This window comes from Lytechinus variegatus, chromosome 5, assembly GCF_018143015.1.
Source record: "Lytechinus variegatus isolate NC3 chromosome 5, Lvar_3.0, whole genome shotgun sequence".
In the NCBI taxonomy this organism is placed as follows: domain Eukaryota; kingdom Metazoa; phylum Echinodermata; class Echinoidea; order Temnopleuroida; family Toxopneustidae; genus Lytechinus; species Lytechinus variegatus.
Window position 1 is genome coordinate 34,243,173 of NC_054744.1, and position 26,889 is coordinate 34,270,061.

The 26,889-nt window shown below is 39.1% G+C and overlaps 1 protein-coding gene across 2 annotated transcripts; it reads right to left on the bottom strand.

Moving 5' to 3' along the window:
* Positions 1–11,222: 11,222 nt before the first annotated feature.
* Positions 11,223–22,286, bottom strand: LOC121415988 (dehydrogenase/reductase SDR family member 11-like). Of its 2 annotated transcripts, none has more exons than XM_041609407.1 (8): positions 22,216–22,286; positions 18,818–18,953; positions 17,455–17,664; positions 15,928–16,022; positions 15,129–15,249; positions 13,087–13,176; positions 12,098–12,163; positions 11,223–11,684 (listed from the first exon to the last, which is right to left on the bottom strand). In XM_041609407.1, exons 1-8 carry the CDS (start codon positions 22,257–22,259, stop codon positions 11,643–11,645), a joined length of 804 nt encoding a protein of 267 aa, XP_041465341.1. In that variant the 5' UTR covers positions 22,260–22,286; the 3' UTR covers positions 11,223–11,642. The 2 variants fall into 2 exon arrangements, with proteins under 2 accessions (XP_041465341.1, XP_041465342.1); XM_041609408.1 differs by lacking the exon at positions 22,216–22,286 and adding an exon at positions 20,654–20,781 and having other exon boundaries at positions 11,226–11,684.
* Between the last annotated feature and the right edge of the window lie 4,603 nt (positions 22,287–26,889).

A 26,889-nucleotide genomic window follows, 5' to 3' on the forward strand; every position in this document is an offset into this window, starting at 1 on the left:
GATAGAGCGAGGGGTGAGAAACAGAGTGGGAGAGAGAGAACTGAATAGAAAGAGAGAAACATGAAGAGATTACTAACAATATATAAAATACAAGACATCATCATGTTTTGAGGACGAAGACTTGTTGGTAAGGTAGTTTGTTTGTATTAAAATAACCAAACTATAGCAACAAAAAAAATAATAATATGCATATGTGTAGTGGTATATTATGTAACCAGACAATGGTTAGGATTATGTTCATTGTATTGTGTCGTTGTACACTACTCAACTACTCTGATAGTTATATATTTCATTTAGCTCCGAATTAGGAAAGAAGGCATTTGCCATAGTTATTTGGTATACCATTTCTTTCCCGGGGCGTAACAGGGAGGGGCAAGAGCAAACAAATTTCCTGGTTATCATGGTTATGAACAGGCAGTGGCGTAGTGAGACATCAGAATCTCGGGTAACTTCAATTAGCGCGCGCGAATTATTCGGAGCCATAGAGTTATATAAACCTAAACCTAGTACGTATTTAACTCTATGTTCGGAGCCTAGATCGAGAGCGCCTTTTAAAAGTGTCAGCAATCGGATGCCGCTCGAAACAGTACAGATAGGGCGAAAGGGGAGGGAATGAACACTGTGATGTAAACAGACCACATTTCGGACTCGGTCCGTTCGCGAAGCTAATCCACCAATAATCCAGTCAAGGTTGCAAGTGGACTCGGTCGGGTCTCGGGTAGGAAACTTTCAGATGTAACAGGGGTCAAAGAATTTGACGGGGTCAGATGGTGTATCGGCCAGTATGATTGTAACGAACTTTATTTCTGTTGTAATGTCATAGAGAGCTTATAGGGTCTGTAAACGTAGACTATACGGAAATCGTAAGTGTAGGCGCTCGGCGAATTAAACATTAATAAAAATCTCATACTTTAGAAACATGTTAGATTGTCATGGATCGTTTTGAATAATTGTCAGAAAAGTTGTCTAAGCATAATCCATATATTTTATTCGTGAAAACAGGTTGATATGCAAAGTGTTGTAGCTATATATATTCGGGTCATTTCGAGTATTAGTAAATGTATAAATACCATGAGTCCTCGGTAAGCGGGAAGGTGTAATTTTAAGGCGTTGCTTAGTGCACATATTCCGCCCTTTTAATTCTTGGGTCTTAATTGGCTCTGTACACTGATTTGTCTTGGAGAAATTAAAGGTAAAGATAAGATTTTATTCCTTCGTTTGGACTATTTGATTTGGAGTGTTGGAAAAAGTGTAATTGATTGGTGAACGTGTATAGAACGAATGCTGATGAATAAATGGTCGACGGATGTTCGATTGACTGAAGTGAGAAGTAAAAGGTGATCGATTGGTCGACGGATGATCTGACTGGAGAATTAAACCAAGCAAGAGTTGACGGTCGGTGATGTTTGTTAATCAGTCTCCATAAACCATCAGCAACGGATGTAGACCTTGGAGGGGGGGGGGGCTATAGCCCAAACCATTCAATCTCTATACGCCTCTGATATTTGGTTGGGGTCCGGGGCGCGCGTTTCCGTTTTACACCCTGGCGAAGGCATTTTCCGGAAAAGTAGCCCAAAAGCGACTAGTGAAGAGTCTACACACGTCGCTGGTTGTATTGCAGCGTGCGACACAGGCGAGTCCACCACCGCATGCAATTTGCACAGTTACTGATCAGAGCACAGGGGCCGATTGCACGAAAGGGTCTTTCCAAGGACCGTCTTTCGTGTCGCCCATCTTTTATGATACGCTATAAGCGGGGCGTTTCTGAAATTTATGATAAAGAATAAGATTTGTTAGCTTGCTACTAAATCAAATTTTATACAATTTCATGATATATCATATCATTTTATAAACAAATATTCTGTTAATTTTAAAGGACGAATGAAATATGTTTGGAGATGATTTATTTAAAATGCGTATCACATGGCGCATCATAAAAGATGGGCGACACGAAAGACGATCCTTGCAAAGACCTTTTCGTGCAATCGGCCCCGGAGTTCCTCGGCACTTCATGTGGCAGTCAGGAGTGAAATCCGAACATGCTTTTGCAGTCGCGTTGTTTATGATAGTTTTTTTTTCTAAAAATAAATTATTAACTAAATGAATAGAATGACAGACAAAATCAAAATAAACAGATACTTATAATGGAAAGACAAATTGAAGTTTGATGGATTGATACACTTAGAAGCTGCCGAAAGATAGATATAGCTAAGACTGATAAATAGATAGAGACAAGAAAGACAGATAGAAATAGAGGGAGAGAGAGGGAGAGAGAGGTGGATAGATAGATAGAAAGAGAAAGAGGGAGAGATGGATGGATAGATAGATAAATAGAGAGAGGGGGAGAGACAGAGAGGTCGATATATAGAGGGAGAGAGATGTTATAGATAGAAATATGGACGGACAAAGAGAAAGAGAGGAAAAAGACAGATGCTAGAGAAGGAGAGAGATAGAGAATTTGAGAGACAGATAGATAGATGTTAGATAGATAGATAAAGAATGAGAGAGACAGAGAAGATAGACAAATTAACAGATAGATAGATACATAAATAGATAGATATATAGATAGAGAGAAATAGAGAAAGACAGATACATGTAGATGGATAGATAGATGGATAGAGAGATAGATAGAGAATTTGAGAGATAGATGTTAAATAGATTTAAAAGTGAGAGAGACAGAGAAGATTATTAACAAATTAACAGATAGATACTGAAGTTATAAAAATAGATAGATAAACAGATATAGAGAGAAATAGAGAAAGACAGACAGATGGATAGATAGATAGGGAGAGATAGAGAGAATTTGAGAGATAGATAGATGTTAAATAGATAAAGAATGAGACAGGGAAGATTATCAACAAATTAACAGATAGATAGATACTGATACAAAAATAGATAGAAGATAGATAGATAGATAGATAGATGGATGGGGGAGAGAACTTGAGAGATGGAGATATGTTATAGATATATGGACGGAAAAGGAGAAATAGAGAAAAAGACAGACAGATGGATAGATAGAGGGAGGGAGAGAGATAGAGAATTTGAGAGATAAATAGATGTTAGATAGATAAAGAATGAGAGAAACAGAGAAGATAGACAAATTAACCGATACTGTAGTTTCATAGATAGATAGATAAATAGATAGAAGAAAGACAGACAGATGGATAGAGAGAGCTGGAGAATTTGAGAGATAGATAGATGTCAAATAGATCAAGAATGAGAGAGAAGAGCGGCAAATTAACAGATAGATACTGTAGTTACATAGGTAGGTAGAGAGAGAGAGAAATAGAGAGACAGACAGATGGATGGATAGATAGAGAGAGATAGAGAATTTGAGATAGATAGATGTTAGATAAAGAATGAGAGAGACAGAGAAGATTATTAGATAGATAGATACTGCAGTTACATAGATAGATAGAGATAGACAGATAGAGAGAAAGACAGACATCAGCAAATCGGCAAGGCAAATGATCAAGGCAAACATTCGTATTAATTGAACCTGGAAAGTATAAGCTCAGCTGCATTTGCAGGTATGTTCTGCTGATAACTTCGGTGCGGACTTTGGATCGCGCGCCCAGCTGATAATGTAAACAAACGTAGACTCTTCACTAGTCGCTTTTTGGCTACTTTTCCGGAAAATGCCTTCGCCAGGGTGTAAAACGGAAACGCGCGTCCGGGGCCCCTGGAAAGCCTTGAATCTTCTTTAAACCTTATACAGATAGCCTCTATTTTAAATCAAAGTGCGGGTATATATATGCTTTACACAATATATTAATTAAACGCAGTTGCGTCATAACCAGATATTTTGAGGGGCACAACATAGCAAATGTGGGAACATTTGTATAAATTCGCCAGCGAAGCGAGCCAGAATAAAATTTGGAAATTCTAATTGTATGATTTCTATTACATTTATGCAAATAAGATATGATTGACGTAAATCTTAAAACAGGAAAGGTGGATAGGCCGACAGGGGGCCGTTACAGAGCCATTTGAAGGCTACAGATGGAGAGCCCCTACTGCATGGGGTCTGGGGCAGCTAACGTAGGTTCATATAACGTATAACAGGGGGATAGATCTAGCCCTTGGAATGCACGTAGCCAGGGGGCGGTCGCCCCCCCCCCCTAGGGAGCGAGCTTCGATCGCTCTGTAAATGTCATCACACAGGGAGACACCCACACCAACCCACATGAGATCACTTCTACGGACAGATCAATAATACACTCTAAACAATGTCATCACACAATGAGACACACCCACACCAACCCACGAGTTCACACGACTATGGACAGATCAATAATACTCTCTAAACAATGTCATCACACAAGGAGACACACCCACACCAACCCACGAGTTCACACGACTATGGACAGATCAATAACACTCTCTAAACAATGTCATCACACAGGGAGACACACCCACACCAACCCACGAGTTCACACGACTATGGACAGATCAATAATACTCTCTAAACAATGTCATCACACAAGGAGACACACCCACACCAACCCACGAGTTCACACGACTATGGACAGATCAATAACACTCTCTAAACAATGTCATCACACAGGGAGACACACCCACACCAACCCACGAGTTCACACTACTATGGACAGATCAATAACACTCTCTAAACAATGTCATCACACACCCACACCAACCCACGAGTTCACACGACTATGGACAGATCAATAATACTCTCTAAACAATGTCATCACACAAGGAGACACACCCACACCAACCCACGAGTTCACACGACTATGGACAGATCAATAATACTCTCTAAACAATGTCATCACACAAGGAGACACACCCACACCAACCCACGAGTTCACATGACTATGGACAGATCAATAACACTCTCTAAACAATGTCATCACACAGGGAGACACACCCACACCAACCCACGAGTTCACATGACTATGGACAGATCAATAACACTCTCTAAACAATGTCATCACACAGGGAGACACACCCACACCAACCCACGAGTTCACACGACTATGGACAGATCAATAACACTCTCTAAACAATGTCATCACACAGGGAGACACACCCACACCAACCCACGAGTTCACACGACTATGGACAGATCAATAACACTCTCTAAACAATGTCATCACACAGGGAGACATGTCCACACCAACCCACATGCGTTCACACTACTATGGACAGATCAATAACACTCTAAACAATGTCATCACACAAGGAGACATGTCCACACCAACCCGCATGCGTTCACACTACTATGGACAGATCAATAACACTCTCTAAACAATGTCATCACACACCCACACCAACCCACGAGTTCACACGACTATGGACAGATCAATAATACTCTCTAAACAATGTCATCACACAAGGAGACACACCCACACCAACCCACGAGTTCACACGACTATGGACAGATCAATAATACTCTCTAAACAATGTCATCACACAAGGAGACACACCCACACCAACCCACGAGTTCACACGACTATGGACAGATCAATAACACTCTCTAAACAATGTCATCACACAGGGAGACATGTCCACACCAACCCACATGCGTTCACACTACTATGGACAGATCAATAACACTCTCTAAACAATGTCATCACACAAGGAGACACACCCGCACCAACCCACGAGTTCACACGACTATGGACAGATCAATAACACTCTCTAAACAATGTCATCACACAGGGAGACATGTCCACACCAACCCACATGCGTTCACACTACTATGGACAGATCAATAATACTCTGTAAACAATGTCATCACACAGGGAGACACACCCACACCAACCCACATGAGTTCACTTCTACGGACAGATCAATAATACTCTCTAAACAATGTCATCACACAAGGAGACACACCCACACCAACCCACGAGTTCACACGACTATGGACAGATCAATAACACTCTCTAAACAATGTCATCACACAAGGAGACACACCCACACCAACCCACATGAGTTCACTCCTACGGACAGATCAATAATACTCTCTAAACAATGTCATCACACAATGAGACACACCCACACCAACCCACGAGTTCACACGACTATGGACAGATCAATAATACTCTCTAAACAATGTCATCACACAATGAGACACACCCACACCAACCCACATGAGTTCACTCCTACGGACAGATCAATAATACTCTCTAAACAATGTCATCACACAGGGAGACACACCAACACCAACCTACATGCGTTTACACTACTATGGACAGATCAATAACACTCTCTGAACAATGTCATCACACAAGGAGACACACCCACACCAACCCACATGAGTTCACTTCTACGGACAGATCAATAATACTCTCTGAACAATGTCATCACACAGGGACACACACCCACACCAACCCACGACTTCACATGACTACGGACAGATCAATAACACTCTCTAAACAATGTCATCACACAGGGAGACACACCCACACCAACCCACAAGTTCACACGACTATGGACAGATCAACAACACTCACTGAACAATGTCATCACACAGGGAGACACACCCACACCAACCCACATGAGTTCACTTCTACTGACAGATCAATAATACTCTCTAAACAATGTCATCACACAAGGAGACACACCCACACCAACCAACAAGTTCACACGACTACGGACAGATCAATAATACTCTCTAAACAATGTCATCACACAAGGAGACACACCCACACCAACCCACGAGTTCACACGACTACGGACAGATCAATAACACTCTCTAAACAATGTCATCACACAAGGAGACACACCCACACCAACCCACGAGTTCACACGACTACGGACAGATCAATAATAATCTCTAGACAATGTCATCACACAGGGAGACACACCCACACCAACCCACGAGTTCACACGACTACCGACAGATTAATAATACTCTCTGAACAATGTCATCACACAAGGAGACACACCCACACCAACCAACCAACGAGTTCACACGACTACGGACAGATCAATAAGACTCTCTAAACAATGTCATCACACAAGGAGACACACCCACACCAACCCGTGAGTTCACACGACTACGGACAGATCAATAACACTCTCTAAACAATGTCATCACACAAGGAGACACACCCACACCAACCCACGAGTTCACACGACTACCGACAGATCAATAACACTCTCTAAACAATGTCATCACACAGGGAGACACACCCACACCAACCCACGAGTTCACACGACTATGGACAGATCAATAATACTCTCTAAACAATGTCATCACACAGGGAGACACACCCACACCAAGCCACAAGTTCACACGACTACAGATTCATAACACTCTCTAAACAATGTCATCACACAGGGAGACACACCCACCCACGAGTTCACACGACTATGGACAGATCAATAACACTCTCTAAACAATGTCATCACAGAGGGAGACACAACCACACCAACCCACGACTATGGACAGACCAATAATACTCTCTAAACAATATCATCACACAGGGAGACAAGCACACACCAACCCACATGCGTTCACATAACTATGGACAGATCAAAAACACTCTGACCAATGTCACACAGGGAGACACAGCCATCTCAGTTCACACTTCTATGGACAGATCAATAACACCCTCTGAACAGTGTCACCACACAGGGAGAGACACACACACACTTCTACGGACAGATCAATAACACTCTGATTATGTCACAACATAGGAAGACACACTCACCCACATTAATGCACGCAAGCACCCACCCCCCCCCCAAAAAAAAAAAGGGGGAGGATTACATAACATACAAAACCAGCAACAAATGTATATTCCAGAAAAAAATTAATTTATTTAAAAATTAAACAAATTACAGGAAGACATCAATTAGGCGAACAAAATATGCATTTATATCTTGTCTCTAGAATGTCTCATACAGGTAAAGATACATATCAGCATCTCATAGAAATTCCATATATTCATTCAAAGTGAATGTCATTTTTATTGTGTTTCCACTTTTAATTACATGTTTAGTATTTCCATGGCAAACGAGAATTCAATTCTGATTAAAGATAAGAGCAAGATCGTGACCACAAGTACTCACTACAGAAAAATATACAGAAAAAAAATAGATTCACAAAGAGCTATTAAGGGGAAGTCCACCCTGACAAAAAGTTTATTGTAAAAATACAGAAAAATTAATTTAAAAAAATTTACAAAGTTTTGAGGAAAATATATCGTAGAATAAAAAACCCTGAATTTTAATTATTTGATTTGTGACGTCATATACGAGCTGCTGTCCTACATATCGTTATTTTTGGTCAGGCCGTCAGGGTGAACTTCCCCTTTGTTTGATTGATGGATATGTGGTAGTGCACATCCAGTGAACATGATCTAACCAATGCGGTGATGCATTCTTTATAGCACACTACTATGAATTAAATATGAATCTAAGTCACACCTAAGTCATGAAACACACCCTAGACCCTGTAATATAAAAGATACAATTGTTTAATTGAGCATACCTCTAAATGCCAACATGAGTACAGAAGGTAACCGTCAATTGAAAATATTAGAATTTCAATTTGATAATTTTCAATTCAATTGTTTATTTTCCACTTTCAATTTCAAATTTACAATTACATGTACCATACAATTGACATAGAAACATATAATCACATTTGAAGTACATGTAGATAAAAAAAATTGATAATATTGTAACATTACAATTATCAAATGAAATGTAAATGATTAATGTTAGGCCCTCTCCCCTGATGTTACAGACATGATTAATTTCACCTCAGTATCCGCACTGTTTCTACATTGATGAATTCACATACTTCAGAATCATAAACAAACATAACTCTGCCTTTGGTATTCAAAGTTCCCACTTTGACTAAAATTGCAATATACAATGTGCATCAGAAAATCCTACAATTAGAATTTGTTAATGTTTTATTGGGGCAATTTCAGCCTGTTGAAATGGCATTCGGAGAGTTTCAGGGCATCATACCATAAAATTCATAGCATTCAAACAATTCTAGCGAAAGTTTGTCACACACTTTTAACATTCACCTACATTCTCATTGTAGCATCCAAAATATTTTACAGTTGTACATGAAATTGCTGTTATTAGGTCACATGACACAACATTGCAATAAAAAGTTATTTTCTCTATTTCTATTTAACTGGCTTAATATCACTTGTCTTTCTAAATCTGTTTTCATGATACACATCATAGGAAACAAAAAGAAATATTCATAACTTAAACACTTACATGTTTTTTTTACAAAGCTTGTAGTTCACTTTCATTCAGAACATATTTCCAAAAATCAAGAAAAGAAACATATGAAAGTGTAATGACCGAGCAAGGGAAGAATACCTGTATTATTGCACATTTGTGCAAATAACAAACACACACATTAGTTTGGGTAAATCAAAATCATTTTTAGCTGACCTTTAAAGCTGCAGGAAGCAATCTGGTGACAAATTAGGTAAATCTTTGTACTGTGTTCAAGTATTTTCTCTCTTCAGCACTTCTGACATAATTTCCTCATAATTGTAGTACTTCTCAAGCACAAGTATTTATTTATAACTGCCAAAAGTGAAAATCGACATGCCATATATCAATCGAAAACTTAGAAACTGCAAAAGTGAGCAATGCAATTTTTATGCATTTCCACTGCTTCCCAGTGGAGTATTTTGATTGAGAATAGCTCCAATAATCAGGCTTCAAAATATAAGCTTTATTGTGCTTTTCACCTGCCTCAGATCAGTGACATCATTCTGTGTTGCAAGGCATTGTGATTTCATAGGTTTGTGCACATAAAAACTGGGTAATGTTTTTGCTTTTCAGAATACTCATTTGATTTTATTCACTTCCATTACAATATAGTAATAATAATATAGGGTATTTATATTGCGCACATATCCACCTTGTTAGGTGCTCAAGGCGCTCCTATATTACCCGGCTAAGCTAGGCGTTCATAGCGCACACAGCTTTTTGAGGAATTACTTCCTACCGGTACCCATTTACTTCACCTGGGTTGAGTGCAGCACACTGTAGATCAGTTTCTTGCTGAAGGAAATTACGCCATAGCTGGGATTCGAACCCACGACCCTCTGTTTCAAAGTCAGAAGACTAATCCACTGGGCCAAATACCTACAAACTTGAATTGATAAAATCTTCAGCTTTGCACTAGGTTTTTCCATACTTTATTTCCCGCTTATTTGGCACAGCTTTTCAATTCTCTCTGCATCCAGATTATGTGTAACCATTTATCCTGACAAAGCAAATTTAGGCCCAATAAGAGCAAGACAAAGAAATCCCACGAACCCTAATAAATGGTAAGAAAATGGTAAATGGTGGTTATATTTTTTTACTCAATTGCTAAGAAAGCATGAATGCTTGTAAGCAAGCAACCAGAGGAGTAACAGCGTAATGTCCTCTCTGAGGGACCTGTTAATGAGTATAAATGCCTGTAATACCAAAGGGCACTAGCAAACAAGTGGGAATCGAAACCGGGTCACCAGAATCCGAAATCCCCGCTCTACCTACTGAGCTATCGCTCGAGTTATAGCTTTCCATCCATTTGAGCACTGAATAATTTTCAGTGCAATTTTCCTCTACAATTGAATAAAACATTGAAATCATTATAAGGAAATACAACAAATGTTTTCCACTTACAAATCGATACCTCCTGACACAGTGTGACGTTACAACAGTCAGGCCATTAAGAACTTGATAAGCCTTATGTTGAAACCTTTCAATTTTAGTTTTTAAGCAAATACTAAACTGTAAAGTGGTGAATATGCAAAAAAAAACATCCAGTGTTGTACTTTGTAACTTATAAATATTCTATTTGTCATTTTCAAGAATAGCTTTGGTCTGGGTCTTAACCACCTAAAAGAACCGTTGACCAGAGCAATTTACGTATATTGCATAGAATACTGTATAAGCTGTTATCTAACAAAACACAATTTCCAAAGATTGCTTTTACGGATCAAACTGTGACACGATGAATTTTCAGATCTAAAGGTACATGTTCAAAAATAAGTGAAATTTAAGACATTTTTTCAAACATTTTGTAACTGTTTTTAACAGGGTCACACTTATGTACAAAAGACACACCAGCATGGGGACTTTTGAGGAGCATATTTCAGCACATGTTTTGCACTATTTTTGCTTCTCTGAAATGCTATAGAAGAGTTTGGTACATCTTCCGATTGCGAATTCAACAACCCACCAAAAATTCATGAAAAAAAAATAACAGCTTATACAGTATATTACATACATTTAATCACAGAAATAAGTTTATTTTGTTAATTTCTATACTTGTTTACCTGCAGAGAAAAAAAAATGTTGCTTCTTCAAAGGCTCACTAACCATTCTTATTTTACTTCATACCATGTTTTATTGTATTGTACCTAAAAATACTTTGCAATTTACTTGGTTTCAAAACCTGATTAATCAATAATTGATATACAAAATAAAATGGAATACACATATATTATAATACTGGCACAAGTTCAGATTTCTTTGGACATTTTTCATAAATTAACAAAAGAAAAAAGAGAATAATAATAATAATTTATAAACAAATTAATTTTGGTATGATGATATTAGTTAGTAGGGGATGAAGCATTAACTGGTCTAAATCTACCATTTATCTTGCTATCTGAATGTTGTAGAATATGATTCTTCTACTTCACTTGCTCAGTTGGTCGAAGCAATATATCATGAATCTGAAAAACAAAAACAGAACAAAGTAAAGGAGCATGATATAAAGTACTTACATAGAAACGTTCACACAAGTTGCAAAGCACTGAACACATACATGTAGATGCATATATGATGAACTAAGGAATGTGTTATAAGGTAGAAAAAATAGGAATTGTGACAAAATGAATCACAATGAGGTGACCGAGCTGCACTTCAATAAATGGACAACAATGTGTCAGTGATACATCATCATTAAAAACTGTAAACAATTCAGTTTCAAATGTGAGGACTTCTGCCTTGTTTAGAATGCATTACATCAACCAAACTTGCACTTATCTTTCATGGAAAAAAAAAAAAGGTTGACAACTCTTGTACAGGTTTAACTTCAGTTGATTTGTCATATCCCAAATTCACTAAATATATCTACACATCATACCTGAACGTAAGGAGGTTGCTGAAGAATGTGAATGACTTGATTGGCGACATCTTCTGCTTTGATACTCTTAATTAACAAGGTTAAAAGAGAAAAGAATGTTATTCAGACATTATAAGAAAAAGAGAACTTTCCCCCCCCCCTGCAAAACAATTCCAGGCCAATAAGAATAAACAGTTTTCATAAAATATTAAATCATTACTTGTCTTGACCGTATCTAGTAGTTAAAATTTAAGCAACAGGAAATGTTGTGGTAAATTCAGTCAACATATAAAACAAAATTGTAGCTCCTGGATACCACAAGGCTCTACCCTAGGCACTTTATTATAACTAATATTCAGTGATCATCAGAATTCAGCTTTCGATAGTAACAAGGTTTTCTCTAATACTTTTCTATAAGCACACTTACTATTGTATTGCAAATAAGTAGAAGTGAAGATGACTAATATACTGATAATATGTACTTTATTGCTAATTGCTTGGGGTAATTAGAATTCAGCAACATTTTGTAGAATGTCAGAAAAATTTAGCACATACAAATTGGAACAGGTTTTTGTAGCCATCTGTCTATCAATATAAATCTCTTAAGACTTGCTAGTGACACTATAGCTATCCCACACAAAGCATGAACTAACTTTATTGGCATCACTTTGCAATATGCTTTGGGTTTTGTTTTTACTACACAAAAAGACATTTTGTGTATTTTAAAAACATCTTTGTCATTATAAAACACATAAAGTGTACAAAGTCTTACACAATTTCAGTAAACAGCTTTAAGCATTTTTTGATTAATGAATACTTTGCTTTTAAGAAATTTTATTGTACGAAATTTCTGTCATTCAAATTCCTTTTTCTTTTTGTCTTCTGTACGTTTACCAAAAACCTGATTATTTCTGATGTTTTATTCCATATCAACCTTTTGTTGGGTTGGACTTCCCCTTAAAGTATCCTATGACTGAACACCAAATTTATTTCTGCAATTTAAATCTTACTGGATTTTTCTTATAAAATGTGCATTCTTCAGGATCCTGACGTGCTTTCCTCGGTGCAAATTCTGTCTCAACCACACCCGGTGAAATACCCTGCAAATATAAAGTAAAAAAAATTTACCAGACATCAGCTATCACAAAAAAAAATCAAATATTAAAGCTATTTTAAATATATCCCTGCAACACAAGAGTACATGAACTGAATAAGGTTAAGTAAATTTGATGGTACTTCACCTTTTTGTTTTTAACCTTTTTTGTGGCGATTTTGCAATTAAGATCCTTAATATGCAATTTTTGAACATCCTGCAAAATGGTAATTAAGCTTGTACCAAAACTAAAAACTAACTCATTTCATGGAACTTATGGTTCTGACAAATTTAGAAAGAAATTGCCAAAACATTTGACAATTTCTAGCACAGACACTCTCATCTACTCAAACATGATATTGTCAAATGTCTATTCAGCACTAGATGAAGAACTGACCGATTGTCTAACATCCAGACAGTAAACTAATTGTAATACAAATATTCCATGTCATTACAGTATTCTACATGTAGGTGTACATGTACACTGTAGCTGCCAAAAATGGCCGCCATGACATTCACAACGCAAGATTACACGAGCCTACTTTCTTGATTGGCCATCATGGTGATTTGTACGCTAATTTATTGTGGTAATAACTGCCAAATGGATTTCTTTCCCAAGCTCAACAACTATGATGTCGAATCGTGTGCTAGAAAATCACATTTACCTAGGGGCTGTCTTACAAAGAGTTGCGATTGGTCCAATCAATTGCAACTATGGATGGCCAGTAACATCAACATATAAAATGCATGTTTGTTCCAAAAAAGTATTTTCATTGACTTCTTCACAATTTGGTGTGTTCTCCTTTGTTTACAAAGGACATTTTGCAAATTTCCTGTAGAAAGTTATGACACTGTTGGATTTCCATAGAGTTACGATTGATTGGATCAATCATATCTCTTTGTAATAAAGGACTAGCTGTTCATGTTCATCAGACCCCTCTTTAGTTGAAAAGGATTCCACATCTATGTACGCATCATCAGGAGGATTTCCCCCTCTGTTCAGTCGAGGGTGATCTGGGCCTCCGTCTTACAAAGAGTTACGATTGATCCAATCAATTGTAACTCGATAGAAATCCATTAATGTCATAATCTTTTCATACAGAAAATTTTCACAATGTCCTTTGAAAACAAAGAGAAGCATACTAAATTGTCAAGAAAAAATTTCATTTATGAATATATGTCATTTCTAAAAAATATTTTGGACAAACATGCATTTTCGATGTTGACCTTACTGGCTTTCCATAGTTGTGATTTATTGAATCAATCACAACTCTTTGTAAGATGGGGCAATGGGCCCTGTCTTACAAATAGATGTAATCGATCAGATGTGAATACAGCTCTCAAACTTTCAGCCAATAATTGGCAACAATAACATTGAATCAGACTGTCACCTGCTCAGACCGTGGATGTTAAATAGAATACCAAAGTGTGACATCACTGTCATGACAACGAACCAGCTGGTTCTAAACAGTCGCAGCCGATGATCGTCTATACACACTTGTATAGGCAAAAATTACCATCATTCTCAGGTTGCAAGTGATGAAATTCCCAAAGCAGCAATTTTCTGAGAAACACGCTCCCTGTTCATTTAAAAAGAACCAGGCCGCCATGACACCATGGCAACTGACGTCATTGCTTCGGTACGCTATGGGGGAGGACTTGGAATGGGCTGAAATCCACCACTCTAATATGTAACAGGTCAAGTATTCAAAACTGCTGAAGTGAGACTAAAGAAATTGTCATTAAGAATACTTCATTTTGGAATTAATTCAGCCCTATGTCAAAGGGACACTTTTTGGGGGGGATGCGCTGTATACACAAACAGGCATTTTGGAAAATGCTCTTTGATGACATCAGTAAAATTAGTATAATAATGCATTATTGACATATTTGATAAGGGTATTAATTACAAAGTATACTCTACAGTAATACAACAAAACTTGATCATAAAAGACTTACACAGACTCTGATGTTGGTTTTCATTGCTCTCAGTTCTGTTCTCAAACCTTCTGTCAAAGCTGTCACCATGTACTTGGTTCCACAGTAAAATCCATCTCCTACCACTCTATGACCAGACATGCTGCCAAAAATAAGAGTAAATTAAGAGTTTAGTTCTTAATACCTTAGAAGGTTTACTTTCATGCTTGCATGGAGATATGATTTCATTGAGGTGAATAGGAATTGTAAGAAATAAAAAAAAGTAGATTGAAGAAAAACCCAGTTGTTGTATGTCCAGACAGACTGTTAATGATAACAAGATGGTAATTTCAAGAAATTGTGAATATTTTAGAAATTGTTTGAAAGTGTTGTAGGAAAAGTTTTGAAGCATAGAATTAACAAATACTTTTTGCTATTTGCTGCATTATTTCATAAGATCCTAGGGCAAAAGATGTTGTTTTTATCTGCTTACGTCAAATGTCTGTAGATATTCATTATATTTCCTTCTTTTTTAGGGGGAGGGGGCAGGAAGGGCAAACAAGGACAATATCTGTTTGGGGTCAAAGCAAAGGAGGGTAATAATAGCCCAGTTAAAATGCAGGGCCAGACTTGGACAGGTTGAAATTGAGATACTCTGACCTGACTTACACCTGTAATTCTGTGCCTTTGGGTCCACTTTTTTTAATATCAACAAAATCTGAGTCTCGAGCTGACTCAAGAGTACCCCTCGAGATGGTCTCTGTATTTCAATATGAGTAAAGTATTCACATCAAAATTTCAGGCCAACTTTGTGCTCACTGTATATTCTTCATTTACTCACCTATTCAGATGTATAATCTGTCCATCATTTACTTTATTATCCAGCATTAGTTTGATTGAATTTTGTGTGCAAATACACAGAGCCATGACATTTACCTATAAAAAGAAGAGATATATCATTATTCCATCTATGGAAATAAAAGGTGAGACCTTAACCCTAACTATATCTATCCCGTCTAAAAGTCATAACCTTGATTTAATTCATACCATGTGGGTGTTTCATAACGTTGTTTGTAAGTTACATGTAAGAGCGACTTTAAGAACGACTGGTGATCCTTTCTTGTGGTAATTGAGAGATTTCAAATAGGCACAACACTGAAAATTTCATTGAATTTCATAAAAACAGTAGTACACATCTCGGTATACATGTATTTGTGAGCCAATGTTTTCACATACAAGACAATTTCTATTGTATTTCATCATATGAATCACAAATATGTAAAATTCAAAATCATATGGAAAGTTCTCTGCAAAACTTGCAAATATTAAGATCACTATTAAAGAAAACAACACTGAAAATTTGAAAATCCCTCGATTATGAAATGATATGTGTTGATAGCTGCACTTTGACATAGTCAAGGATAGGTTAGACCATATTTTTCACAATTCCCATAATAAAGTATAACAGATTTTATGTATGTGATGTCATCAGCTTGTCTAAGACCCCTGTTGCACCAGACTTCTTAAGTAGTCTCTGGGAGCCCTGAGACCAGTCTCAGGGTGCCTCGAGACAAGTCTCGGGCAGGTTCCTAATCTGGTGTAAACACACAACATACCCGAGATCCCTTCTGGGCAAACCTATCTCAGACCACCTCACAGTCTGTTCCGAGACTGCTTTTGATTCAGTGTAAACGCAAACCTGCCCGAGACAGGTTTGCTTGATGTGATATACATAGAATGATTATCCAAACAACAAACACAGCATGCACTTTGCACCCTGCCAAATCTTGAATAGCTTTGGTAATTCTGTGTAAACGCACAGAAAGCCGTCTCGGGTCGCCCCTAGACTTGTTACGATTCCAATGTAATAGGGGGTCAAAAATTTAGGTTAACGTTTTGGAAACCAGTATCGGGGTGCCCCGAGACTGGTCTCTGTAGGAAAACCGGTGTAACAGGGTATAAAAGTGACACTGTGATGTGCATATATGCCTGTTTTGCAAAACAGAGAGGAATATTGTGCATTTTCAGCGCTATGCTTTGATTCTTCTTAAAGAAAATGTTTTAGTATCTGAGAACTGGGACTCTTGTTACAAAGAGTTGCAATTGATCCAATCAACCACAACTATGGAAAGCCAGCTACATCAATATCTAAACTGCATGTTCACTCAAATGTTTTCTAGATACATGTATGTTGCATACTCATACATTCATCATTTTCTTGACAATTCTGTGTTATTTTATATGTTCAAAAAGCACATTGTGCAAATTTCCAGTAGAAAAAAATTACGACATGGATGGATTTCCATAATATAGTTCAGGTTGATTGGATCGATCACAACTCTTTTGTGAGACGGGGCCTTGCACTTACATCCAGTGCTTCTTGCCAATCTTCTGGATTTCCCTTCACAAGATGGGCACCAAAGGATAGACCGGCGTTATTAATACAGACATGGACTACTTTAAATTCCTTCTTGATCTGTTCAAACATGGCTGCTATCTGATCTTTCTTGGTAAGGTCACACTGGATCGGATGAACTTTACCAGGTGCAGATTCCGCTTCAAGCTCGGATTTTATCGCCTGGATTATAGATAAAAAATGTATAATACTACAGTGCGTATAAAGAAAAAATGGGACAGATTTGAAAAGTTTATATATAATTTTTTTTTTATAATTTTTTTTCAAATTATGATGTCTATATTTTGGTGTTAATAGGTGCTCTGAAGTCTTATCTTTCTAATGCAATTGAAACAATTTAGTTTTGTTCATGCTTGAGCGAACATGGAATGTTTTTGTTTTGGGCTATAAAGGAGATTTGCGTCGAAATGGCTAAAAATTATAAAGAAAGAAAGAGAGAGAGAAGGAAGGAAGGAAGGAAGGAAGGAAGGAAGGAAGGAAGGAAGGAAGGAAGGAAGGAAGGAAGGAAGAAAGAAAGAAAGAAAGAAAGAAAGAAAGAAAGAAAGAAAGAAAAGAAAGAAAGAAAGAAAGAAAGAAAGAAAGAAAGAAAGAAAGAAAGAAAGAAAGAAAGAAAGAAAAAAAAGCAAGCCACATTTTGAATAATTAAAACAAAGAAATACAATAGAAAAAAAGGTGAACTGTCCTTCAAAGAGCTCTTATCACATTGTGAAAGTCCATAAGACCATGTGTCATAATGTAGTCTTAAATCCAGGTTTTGAATCTAGTAGTACCATCGCACAAAAATCACCCTCACCCACTTCCTTCACTTCAATCTTGATTTGGTGCATCCTGTTCCCTCAACCCAACCCCCCTCCTTCTTTCCCCCACCACTTGCTTCTTCAAGCTTTCAATAAAAGTATTTGTAAATCTATTATGAATTATATGTTTAACACGATGGCCATTTTATCTTCATTAAAACCAGGAATGGTTTGATGCATGCCATTTATTATTCAAAAGTTAGTCAACGCTGGTTTGGGGGGGGGGTGGGGTTCTTCAAAATCTTTGAAAAATTTGCCCTGATCCACATTACTTATAGAGAGTGTCAGCCTCGACCTGGACTCAACATGAAAATGAAGGCCATTAGAGCTATTTATTTCCCTCAGACAAGTCGGTCATATCAGGCATACTGTATTTACAGTGTAAGCCAGTCGCAACTTGTGATCGATTTCAATCAATTTAAACTCTTCTTTAGACGACTGCAAAGACGGTATAAGTTCTTTCTTTTTTAAACTGTTAAAAAACAGACTGAGTCCAAAATGTCAAAAAAAAAAATTACCTGTATTTTATCCACACCACGAGCACAGGCGACAACAATCATCCCATGTCTCACAAGGGCTCTAGTAATTGCTGCTCCAATACCAACAGATGCTCCTGTTACCAAGGCAACTCGTCCAACCCATCTCTCCATTGTACTGAAGAAACAATGATAACATAGAAACAAAAGGAGTAGATGCGATGTGAGAAATATGGCAAGAAAATTTTTTGGCTTTTATATCTGTGACATCAGACTGATAAATAGGTCTATTTCTGGCAGGGATATTCTCCGCTGAGATTTCGTCTGGCTCTGCGGGATCCCCTCCGTGAATAGACTGATGATGTTCATTGGACTCATAATGATTAAGTTTCAACCGACGCTCAAAGGTCAAGTCCACCTCAGAAAAATGTTGATTTAAATCAATAGAGAAAAATCAGACAAGCACAATGCTGAAAATTTCATCAAAATTGGATGTAAAATAAGAAAGTTATGACATTTCAAAGTTTCGCTTACTCCTTGCTTATTCTCAACAAAATAGTTATATGAACGAGCCAGTTACATCCAAATGAGAGAGTCGACCCGGGGGGGGGGGGGGGGGGGGGGCACTCGACCAAAAAAGTGGTGGGGGTGTGCCGCGGGCGAGACAAAAAACGGGGGCCTTGGAGCGGGCTTATTGTAAAAAAGAGGGTCCTCGGAACGGGCTTCGGAACGACAAATGTTTGTGAAAACGGGGGTCCTTGGAACGGATCGCCAGCGTGTGAGCGCGTATGCCTCCCTACGGAACGGTCATGCGTGCATGATGCAGCTAGCGCGGCCTCCGCCGGGGAGCTCTGCAGCCGCTTTTCACCAAAATTGCAGCTCATTCAACGCGATCGGAGCGGCGTAACGAAAAATATGCGAAGCTTTGGAGTGGATTTCTCTCTTCTTTTTTCTCGATAAGAAGAAAATGCTATGCCTTGGAGAGGCTTTCTGTGTTCTTTTTCTCAACAAGGCAAAAATGCTATGCCTTGGAACGGAAATTTGAGTGTAAAAATGGGGGTCCCCTCCGCGGCACATACCCACTATGCATTGTATATTGAGTGCCCCCCTGGGAGAGTCGATGACATTACTCACTCACTATTTCTTTTGTTTTTTATTGTTTGAATTATACAATATTTCAATTCTTATGAATTTGATGATTAGGACCTCATTGCCTGAAGCACAAAATGTTAAAATAATGGAATCCACGTGTTCAGGGAGGAATGAAACTTCATTTCACATGACAATGACGTAAAAATAAATATATTTCATAATTCATATAATAAAATACAAAAACGAAAAGTTCTCTCCTTCTACCCCAGTCTCGATCGGCCATTTCGTTATGATTCATAACAAAAATGGCCGATCGAGACGGGGGTAGGTCTGGCCTGGCCTAGAACTAAAGCCCGACTAAAGGCATGAAAGGAGAGAACTTTCCGTTTCGTTTTTCCAGTTTGTGCCCAGAAAAGAAAAGGCCAGATGTCAGGAAAACCGCCACTCGTTAGACCATCATCCATATAATCGTGGTAAGTGCTTGATTTCTGTTTTAACTATTTATTTGGAGAATTATTTTGACCATACTTCACGCTAGTCAGGCGAGCGAGTATGGTCAATTACACGTAAGGTCCTGGGCTCCCGCCCGCTATGCGGGCGTGGGCGGTAGTTCCCTTCCCTTCCTGGCCTGGCCTGAGTTAGGTAAACCCTTCGCCATGTTCGCCTCGGTGGGCCATGGCATGCCCATGTTTTCACTTAAAGTTGTCTAATCTTAAATCAATTTAATTTTAAGCCAGGGGAGTGCTACACTGCTAGCTTGTCTAGCTATAGTAACATTACACTTACCGATCTATCGGTAAAGTGGCCTTTCTCAGATAAATTAACTCGACCTGCTGAACAATTCAGATGCGGTAACATGCGCTTATCACACCTATCGATCACGTCTCAGCTGTGCAGCCCGGTCCCTGGGCGGGTGGCGCGTTTCCGTTTTACACCCTGGCGAAGGCATTTTCCGGAAAAGTAGCCAAAAAGCGACTAGTGAAGAGTCTACGTCTACGTTTGTTTACATTATCAGCTGGGCGCGCGATCCAAAGTCCGCACCGAAGTTATCCGCAGAACATACCGTACTAATGCAGCTGAGCTTATACTTTCCAGGTTCAATACGAATGTTTGCCTTGATCATTTGCCTTGCCGATTTGCTGATGTCTGTCTTTTCTCTCTATCTGTCTATATATCTATCTCTCAAATTCTATCTCTATCTATGTAACTGCAGTATCTATCTATCTAATAATCTTCTCTGTCTCTCTCATTCTTTATCTAACATCTATCTATCTCAAATTCTCTATCTCTATCTATCCATCCATCTGTCTGTCTTTCTCTATTTCTCTCTCTCTCTACCTACCTATGTAACTACAGTATCTATCTGTTAATTTGTCGCTCTTCTCTCTCATTCTTGATCTATCTGACATCTATCTATCTCTCAAATTCTCCAGCTCTCTCTCTCTCTCTATCCATCTGTCTGTCTTTCTTCCATCTATTTATCTATCTATCTATGAAACTACAGTATCGGTTAATTTCTTCTGTTTCTCTCATTCTTTATCTATCTAACATCTATTTATCTCTCAAATTCTCTATCTCCCTCCCTCTATCTATCCATCTGTCTGTCTTTCTATATTTCTCTCTATCTATGTATCTATCTATCTGTTAATTTGTCTATATCCTGTCTCTCTCATTCTTTATCTTTCTATCTATCTAACATCTATCTATCTGTCTCTCAAATTCTCTATCTCCATCTCTCCCTCTTTCTCTCTCTTTCTATCTATCTATCCACCTCTCTCTCTCTCTCTCTATTTCTATCTATCTGTATATCTTGTCTCTATCTATTTATCAGTCTTCTATATCTATCTTTCGGCAGCTTCTAAGACGTGTATCAATCCATCAAACTTCACTTTGTCTTTCCATTATAAGTATCTGTTTATTTTGATTTTGTCTGTCATTCTATTTAGTTTAATTTATTTTTAGAAAAAAAAACTATCATAAACAACGCGACTGCAAAAGCATGTTCGGATTTCACTCATAGAGATGTATATTGATTTCACTCCTGACTGCCGCTCTCTCTGTACATGAAGTGCCGAGGAACTCTGTGCTCTGATCAGTAACTGTGCAAATTGCATGCGGTGGTGGACTCGCCTGTGTCGCACGCTGCATGCAACCAGCGACGTGTGTAGACTCTTCACTAGTCGCTTTTTGGCTACTTTTCCGGAAAATGCCTTCGCCAGGGTGTAAAACGGAAACGCGCGGGCGGGGGCCCGGGCCGGACAAGCACACGAGGTTTCGCTGAATGTGGGCGAGCCGCCGGACAATCTACCGTGTCTCATCGGAAGCAAAAAAGAAACAAAAATACTCACCTGGAGTGAACAATTTTTTGAGGAAAGAAAAGAAGGGGAATCATGCAGTGAGGTAGCTAAGTTTTTTTTCCGTGGGGGGGGGGGGGGAAGGGGGTCCTTGCTTTTTTAATTGGGGCAACGTCTTTTATGTGTGTTTGTGTATGGGGCGGATCCAGCTTTCACCAATAGGGGGCGCGCCCCGGGGGCACTTACAAGCAGGCGCGGATCCATGGGGGGGCCGAGGGGGCCTTGGCCCCCCCCTTCGGCTAAAAAAAAAAAGAGAGAGGGAAAGAAAGAGAAAAAAAAGGGAAGAGGGGAAAGAAAAGAAGAAGGGAAGAAAAAATGAGAGGAAAAGGGGGAAAGAAAAAAGGAAAAGAGAGAGAGGAGAGGGGGAAAAGAGAGAGGAAGAGGGGAAAAAGAGAGGAGAGGGGAAAGAAAAGAAAAGGGAAGAGGGGGAAGGAAGGGAAGGAAAAGAGAGAGGAAAAGGGAAAAGAAAGAGAAGGAAAAAGAGAGGGAAAGGAAAAGGAAAAAAAAGAGAGAGGGGGAAGAGGGGAAAGGAAGAGAAGAAAAAAGAGAGAGAGGAAAAAGAATAAAGAAAAGGAGGAAGAGAAGAAAAGAAAGGGGAGGGAGAGGGAGAAAAAGAGAAGAAAAAAGAGAGGGGAAAGAAAAGAAGAAGGGAAAGAAAAAAAGAGAAGAAGAGGGGAAAGAAAGAGAAAAAAAGAAGAGGGGGAAGGAAGAGAAGAAAAAGGGAGGGGGAAGGAAAAGAAAAAAGAGGAAGAGGGGGGAAGAGAGAGGAAGAGGGAAGAAAGAAGAGGGGAAAAAAGAGAGGGGAAAGAAAAGAGGAAAAGAAGAGGGGAAAGAAAGAGGAAAAAAAAGAATTGGGGAAAGGAAGAGAAGAAAAGGGAGGGGAGGGGGAGAAAAAAAGAGGAAGAGGGTGAAAAGAGAGAGGAAGAGGGGAAAGGAGAAAGAGGAAGAGGGAAGAAAGAAGAGAAGAAAAAAGAAAGAGAGAAAGGGAAAGAAGAGAAGAAAAGGTGAGAGGAAGAGGGGAAGGACGAGAAGAAAAAAAGAGGAAGAGGAGGAAAGAAAATGATATATGAACCAAAAGGGCGCTGAAATGATGTTCGAAGGAATGGCAAAATACTGTTCGAACTGGGGGCAGAATTGATGTTTGAACGGGGGGGGGGGGCGAACTGATGTTCGACGTAGGGGCGCCAAATTGATGTTGGAATTAGGGGCGCCAAATTGATACTCGAGCTAGGTGGGGGGGCAAATGGTATTCTAACTAGGGGCGCCAAATTGATGTTGGATCTACATGTAGGGGCGCCGAATTGATATTCGAACTAGGGGCGCCAAATTTATGTTAGACCTACATGTAGGGGCGCCGAATTGATATTCGAACTAGGGGCGCCAAATTTATGTTAGACCTACATGTAGGGGCGCCGAATTGATATTCGAACTAGGAGGGCGCTGAAATGATGTTCGAAGGGATGTTAAAATGATGTTCGAACTGGGGGCGCCAAATTAATACTCGAACTGGGGAGGGGGGCGCCACTTGATACTCAAACTACGGGGGGGGGCGCCGAATTGATGTTTCCAACTAGGGGGGGGGGCGCAAAATTGATACTCGAACTAGGGGGGGGGGGTGATATTCGAACTAGGGAAAGCAAATTGAGTTCGAAGGGATGCCAAAATGATGTTCGAACTGGGGGCCGAATTTATGTTCGAACAGGGGGGGGGGGCGAATTGATGATCAACCTACATGTAGGGGCGCCAAATTGATGTTGGACCTACATGTAGGGGCGCCAAATTCATATTCGAAGTAGGAGGGCACCGAAATGATGTTCGAAGTGGGGGCGCCAAATTCATACTCGAACTAGGGAGGGGGGCCGAATCGATGTTCGAGGTAGGGGGGCGCCAAATTGATACTCAAACTAGGGGGCGCCGAATTGATGTTCAAACAAGGGGGCGCAAAATTGATACTCGAGCTAGGGGGGCGAAATAATATTCGAACTAGGAAAGGTAAATTGAGTTCGAAGGAATGCCAAAATGATGTTCGAACTGGGGGCCGAATATTGTTCGAACGGGGGGGGGGGGGGGCAAATTGATGATCGACCTATACATGTAGGGGCGCCGAACTGATATTCGAACTAGGAGGGCGCCGAAATGATGTTCGAAGTGGGGGCGCTACATTGATACTCGAACTATACAAAATTGATACTCGAGCTATATAGGGAGGCGAAATGATATTCGAACTAGGGAAGGCAAATTGAGTTCGAAGGGATGCTAAAATGATGTTCGAACTGGGGGCCGAATTGATGTTCGAACGGGGGGGGGGGGCAAATTGATGATCGACCTACATGTAGGGGCGCCGAACTGATATTCGAACTGCCGCCTTGTTGTTGGCTCATTGTTCCATATATTGAAAGTTTGAAATGCCTTGGCCTTGAGGTTTTTAGGCCTTGGGTTTCCATGCCTTGGCCTTGGGGATTAAAGCCTTGGTCTTGGATATTAAAGCCTTGGCCTTGGAGGTTTGAGCCTTGACTTACAACACTGATGGATATATTGACAGATATTATTTACAGAAATTTTGAAGTTTACTTGCACACACTAAGAAATAAATGTTCAGAATTGAACCCCGAAAGGTTGATGCAAAATCAGCACCCTATGGGTTCAAAAATTGAACCCCTGATTTGGGGTTCAAAAGTTGAACCCTGCGGTTGGGGTTCATTTCTGCACCCTGCGGGTTCAAAATTGCACCCCTAGTGTTTCAATTTGAAATTTAGGGGTGCAGTTTTGAACCCCAACCGCAGTGTTCAATTTTTAAACATAATCAGGGCCTACTCTGATGAGAATTTAAACGAAATTGAAAGCATCAAATGGTTAAAATAGAAATCGATCGAGTTTCCCGCTCGCATTGATTATTTTTTAAAGTGATATTACATTTATTCATGAACACATCATTTTAAAACCATTATTCAATTGCCTCTTCTTCATGCATAGGCGGATCCAGGTGGGGACCCGAGGGGCCCGGACCCCCTATGGGTAGAGGAAAAAAAAGGTGGGAAAGAAAGAAAAAGGAAGGAAAAGAAAAGAGAAAAAAGGAAAGGAGGAAGACGAATTAATAAAATAAGATGAGAGGAAGACTTGGACAAAATATTTTATGTCACTATATAAAATTTTCGCTCGCGCTTAGCGCTCGCATTGCCTGTTAAGTGATCCACATATCTTGTTCAACACGGAGCTTAAATATCAAGTTTGGAAGTCAGTATACAAAACATATTTCTCCTTGGAAATTGAACTTTCATTAATTTTTGTGATTTATATATTGATTTTTAAAAAGTGCTCTGTAAAAATGTCAGTTTTATGGTCTGAATATTAACATTTTCCAATTGCGCTGCGCGTTCGCGAATTGTGATGTATCAGGTACCTATTATTTTCATGTATTCCATAAAGTTTTCAAAATATCCCTTTTCAGGTCTGATTGTCAAAACGCCAGAGGCGTCGATCCTGGGGGGCAGGGGGGCGATCGCCCCACCAATGAAAATATTGGGGGGGCAAACATATCGTTTTGCCCCCCCCCCAATAATTCCGCAAGTGCAAAAATAAAATAAGATTGTAGTATTACACAGAAATAAGCAAGCGAGACTGAGATACACAACTCATTCTTTATTCAAAATCTTGCTCAAAATGTCCGCTCAGTTTCAGATTGGAATGTAAAAATTTTCAGCTCGCGCTTCGCGCTCGCATCATTTCTGTAGCAAAAAAACCTTACTTTTCATGATTAAATAGGTGAACAGAATGACCCGTTTTCAGTTTTAAACCCCAAAAGAACTCCCGCTTCGATTTGCAATAATCTTTTGTTGGATCTTATTTTATTTATCGAACTCCAGGGGCGGATCCAGCCTTCGCCAATAGGGGGGGGGGCCCGGAATTTTTTTCAGCCATATTTTCCCCGATCGGCCGCTCGAATATGATTTTTGCCGGGATTTTTGGTTTCTTTGAAGGGGTAGTCCTAATAGTCACTTTTCAGCTTTATTCTTATGAAACATAAATATATAATACCATAGCCCTTATTTATATAATGCGAGCGCGAAGCGCGAGCTAAATTTTTTGGAAACTTATGTACTTTTTCCTAAAATTTTGAACATTCTGGGAAATGTTAGTTTTCCTGGAAAAATGTGTATGCAAGTTAATAATTACTACGAACGTAAAGAGTGAGCAGAAATGAAGTGATGGAAAAGGTACTGTTAAATATGCTTGCTTGCAATTAGCCATGAAGACGTTACACATTTAAAAAATCAAATAATGCGAGCGCGAAGCGCGAGCCGAAATTTTTTGACAATTTTACCTAAGGAATGGAAATTCTTAGCACGTTTTGTGACTTAACAGAATAGGTATATAATTAAACATGCGAGCACGAAGCGTGAGCAAAAGATTTCGAGATTTAGACCTACTGAACAAGACACTCTATTCAATTAGTTTTTGTATATCATGAAAAGGATGAGTAAGTGGGGATCTTCCTTACATTAATAATGCGAGCGCAGAGCGCGAGCAGAAAATTTTTGTATACATTTTGAACTGCTCGAAATTGTACCTGTTATGGACTGCTTGCATTTAGCCATGAAGATGTTACATATTTCAACATTCAAATATTGCGAGCGCGAAGCGCGAGCTGAAAAATTTTGACCTGTTTTA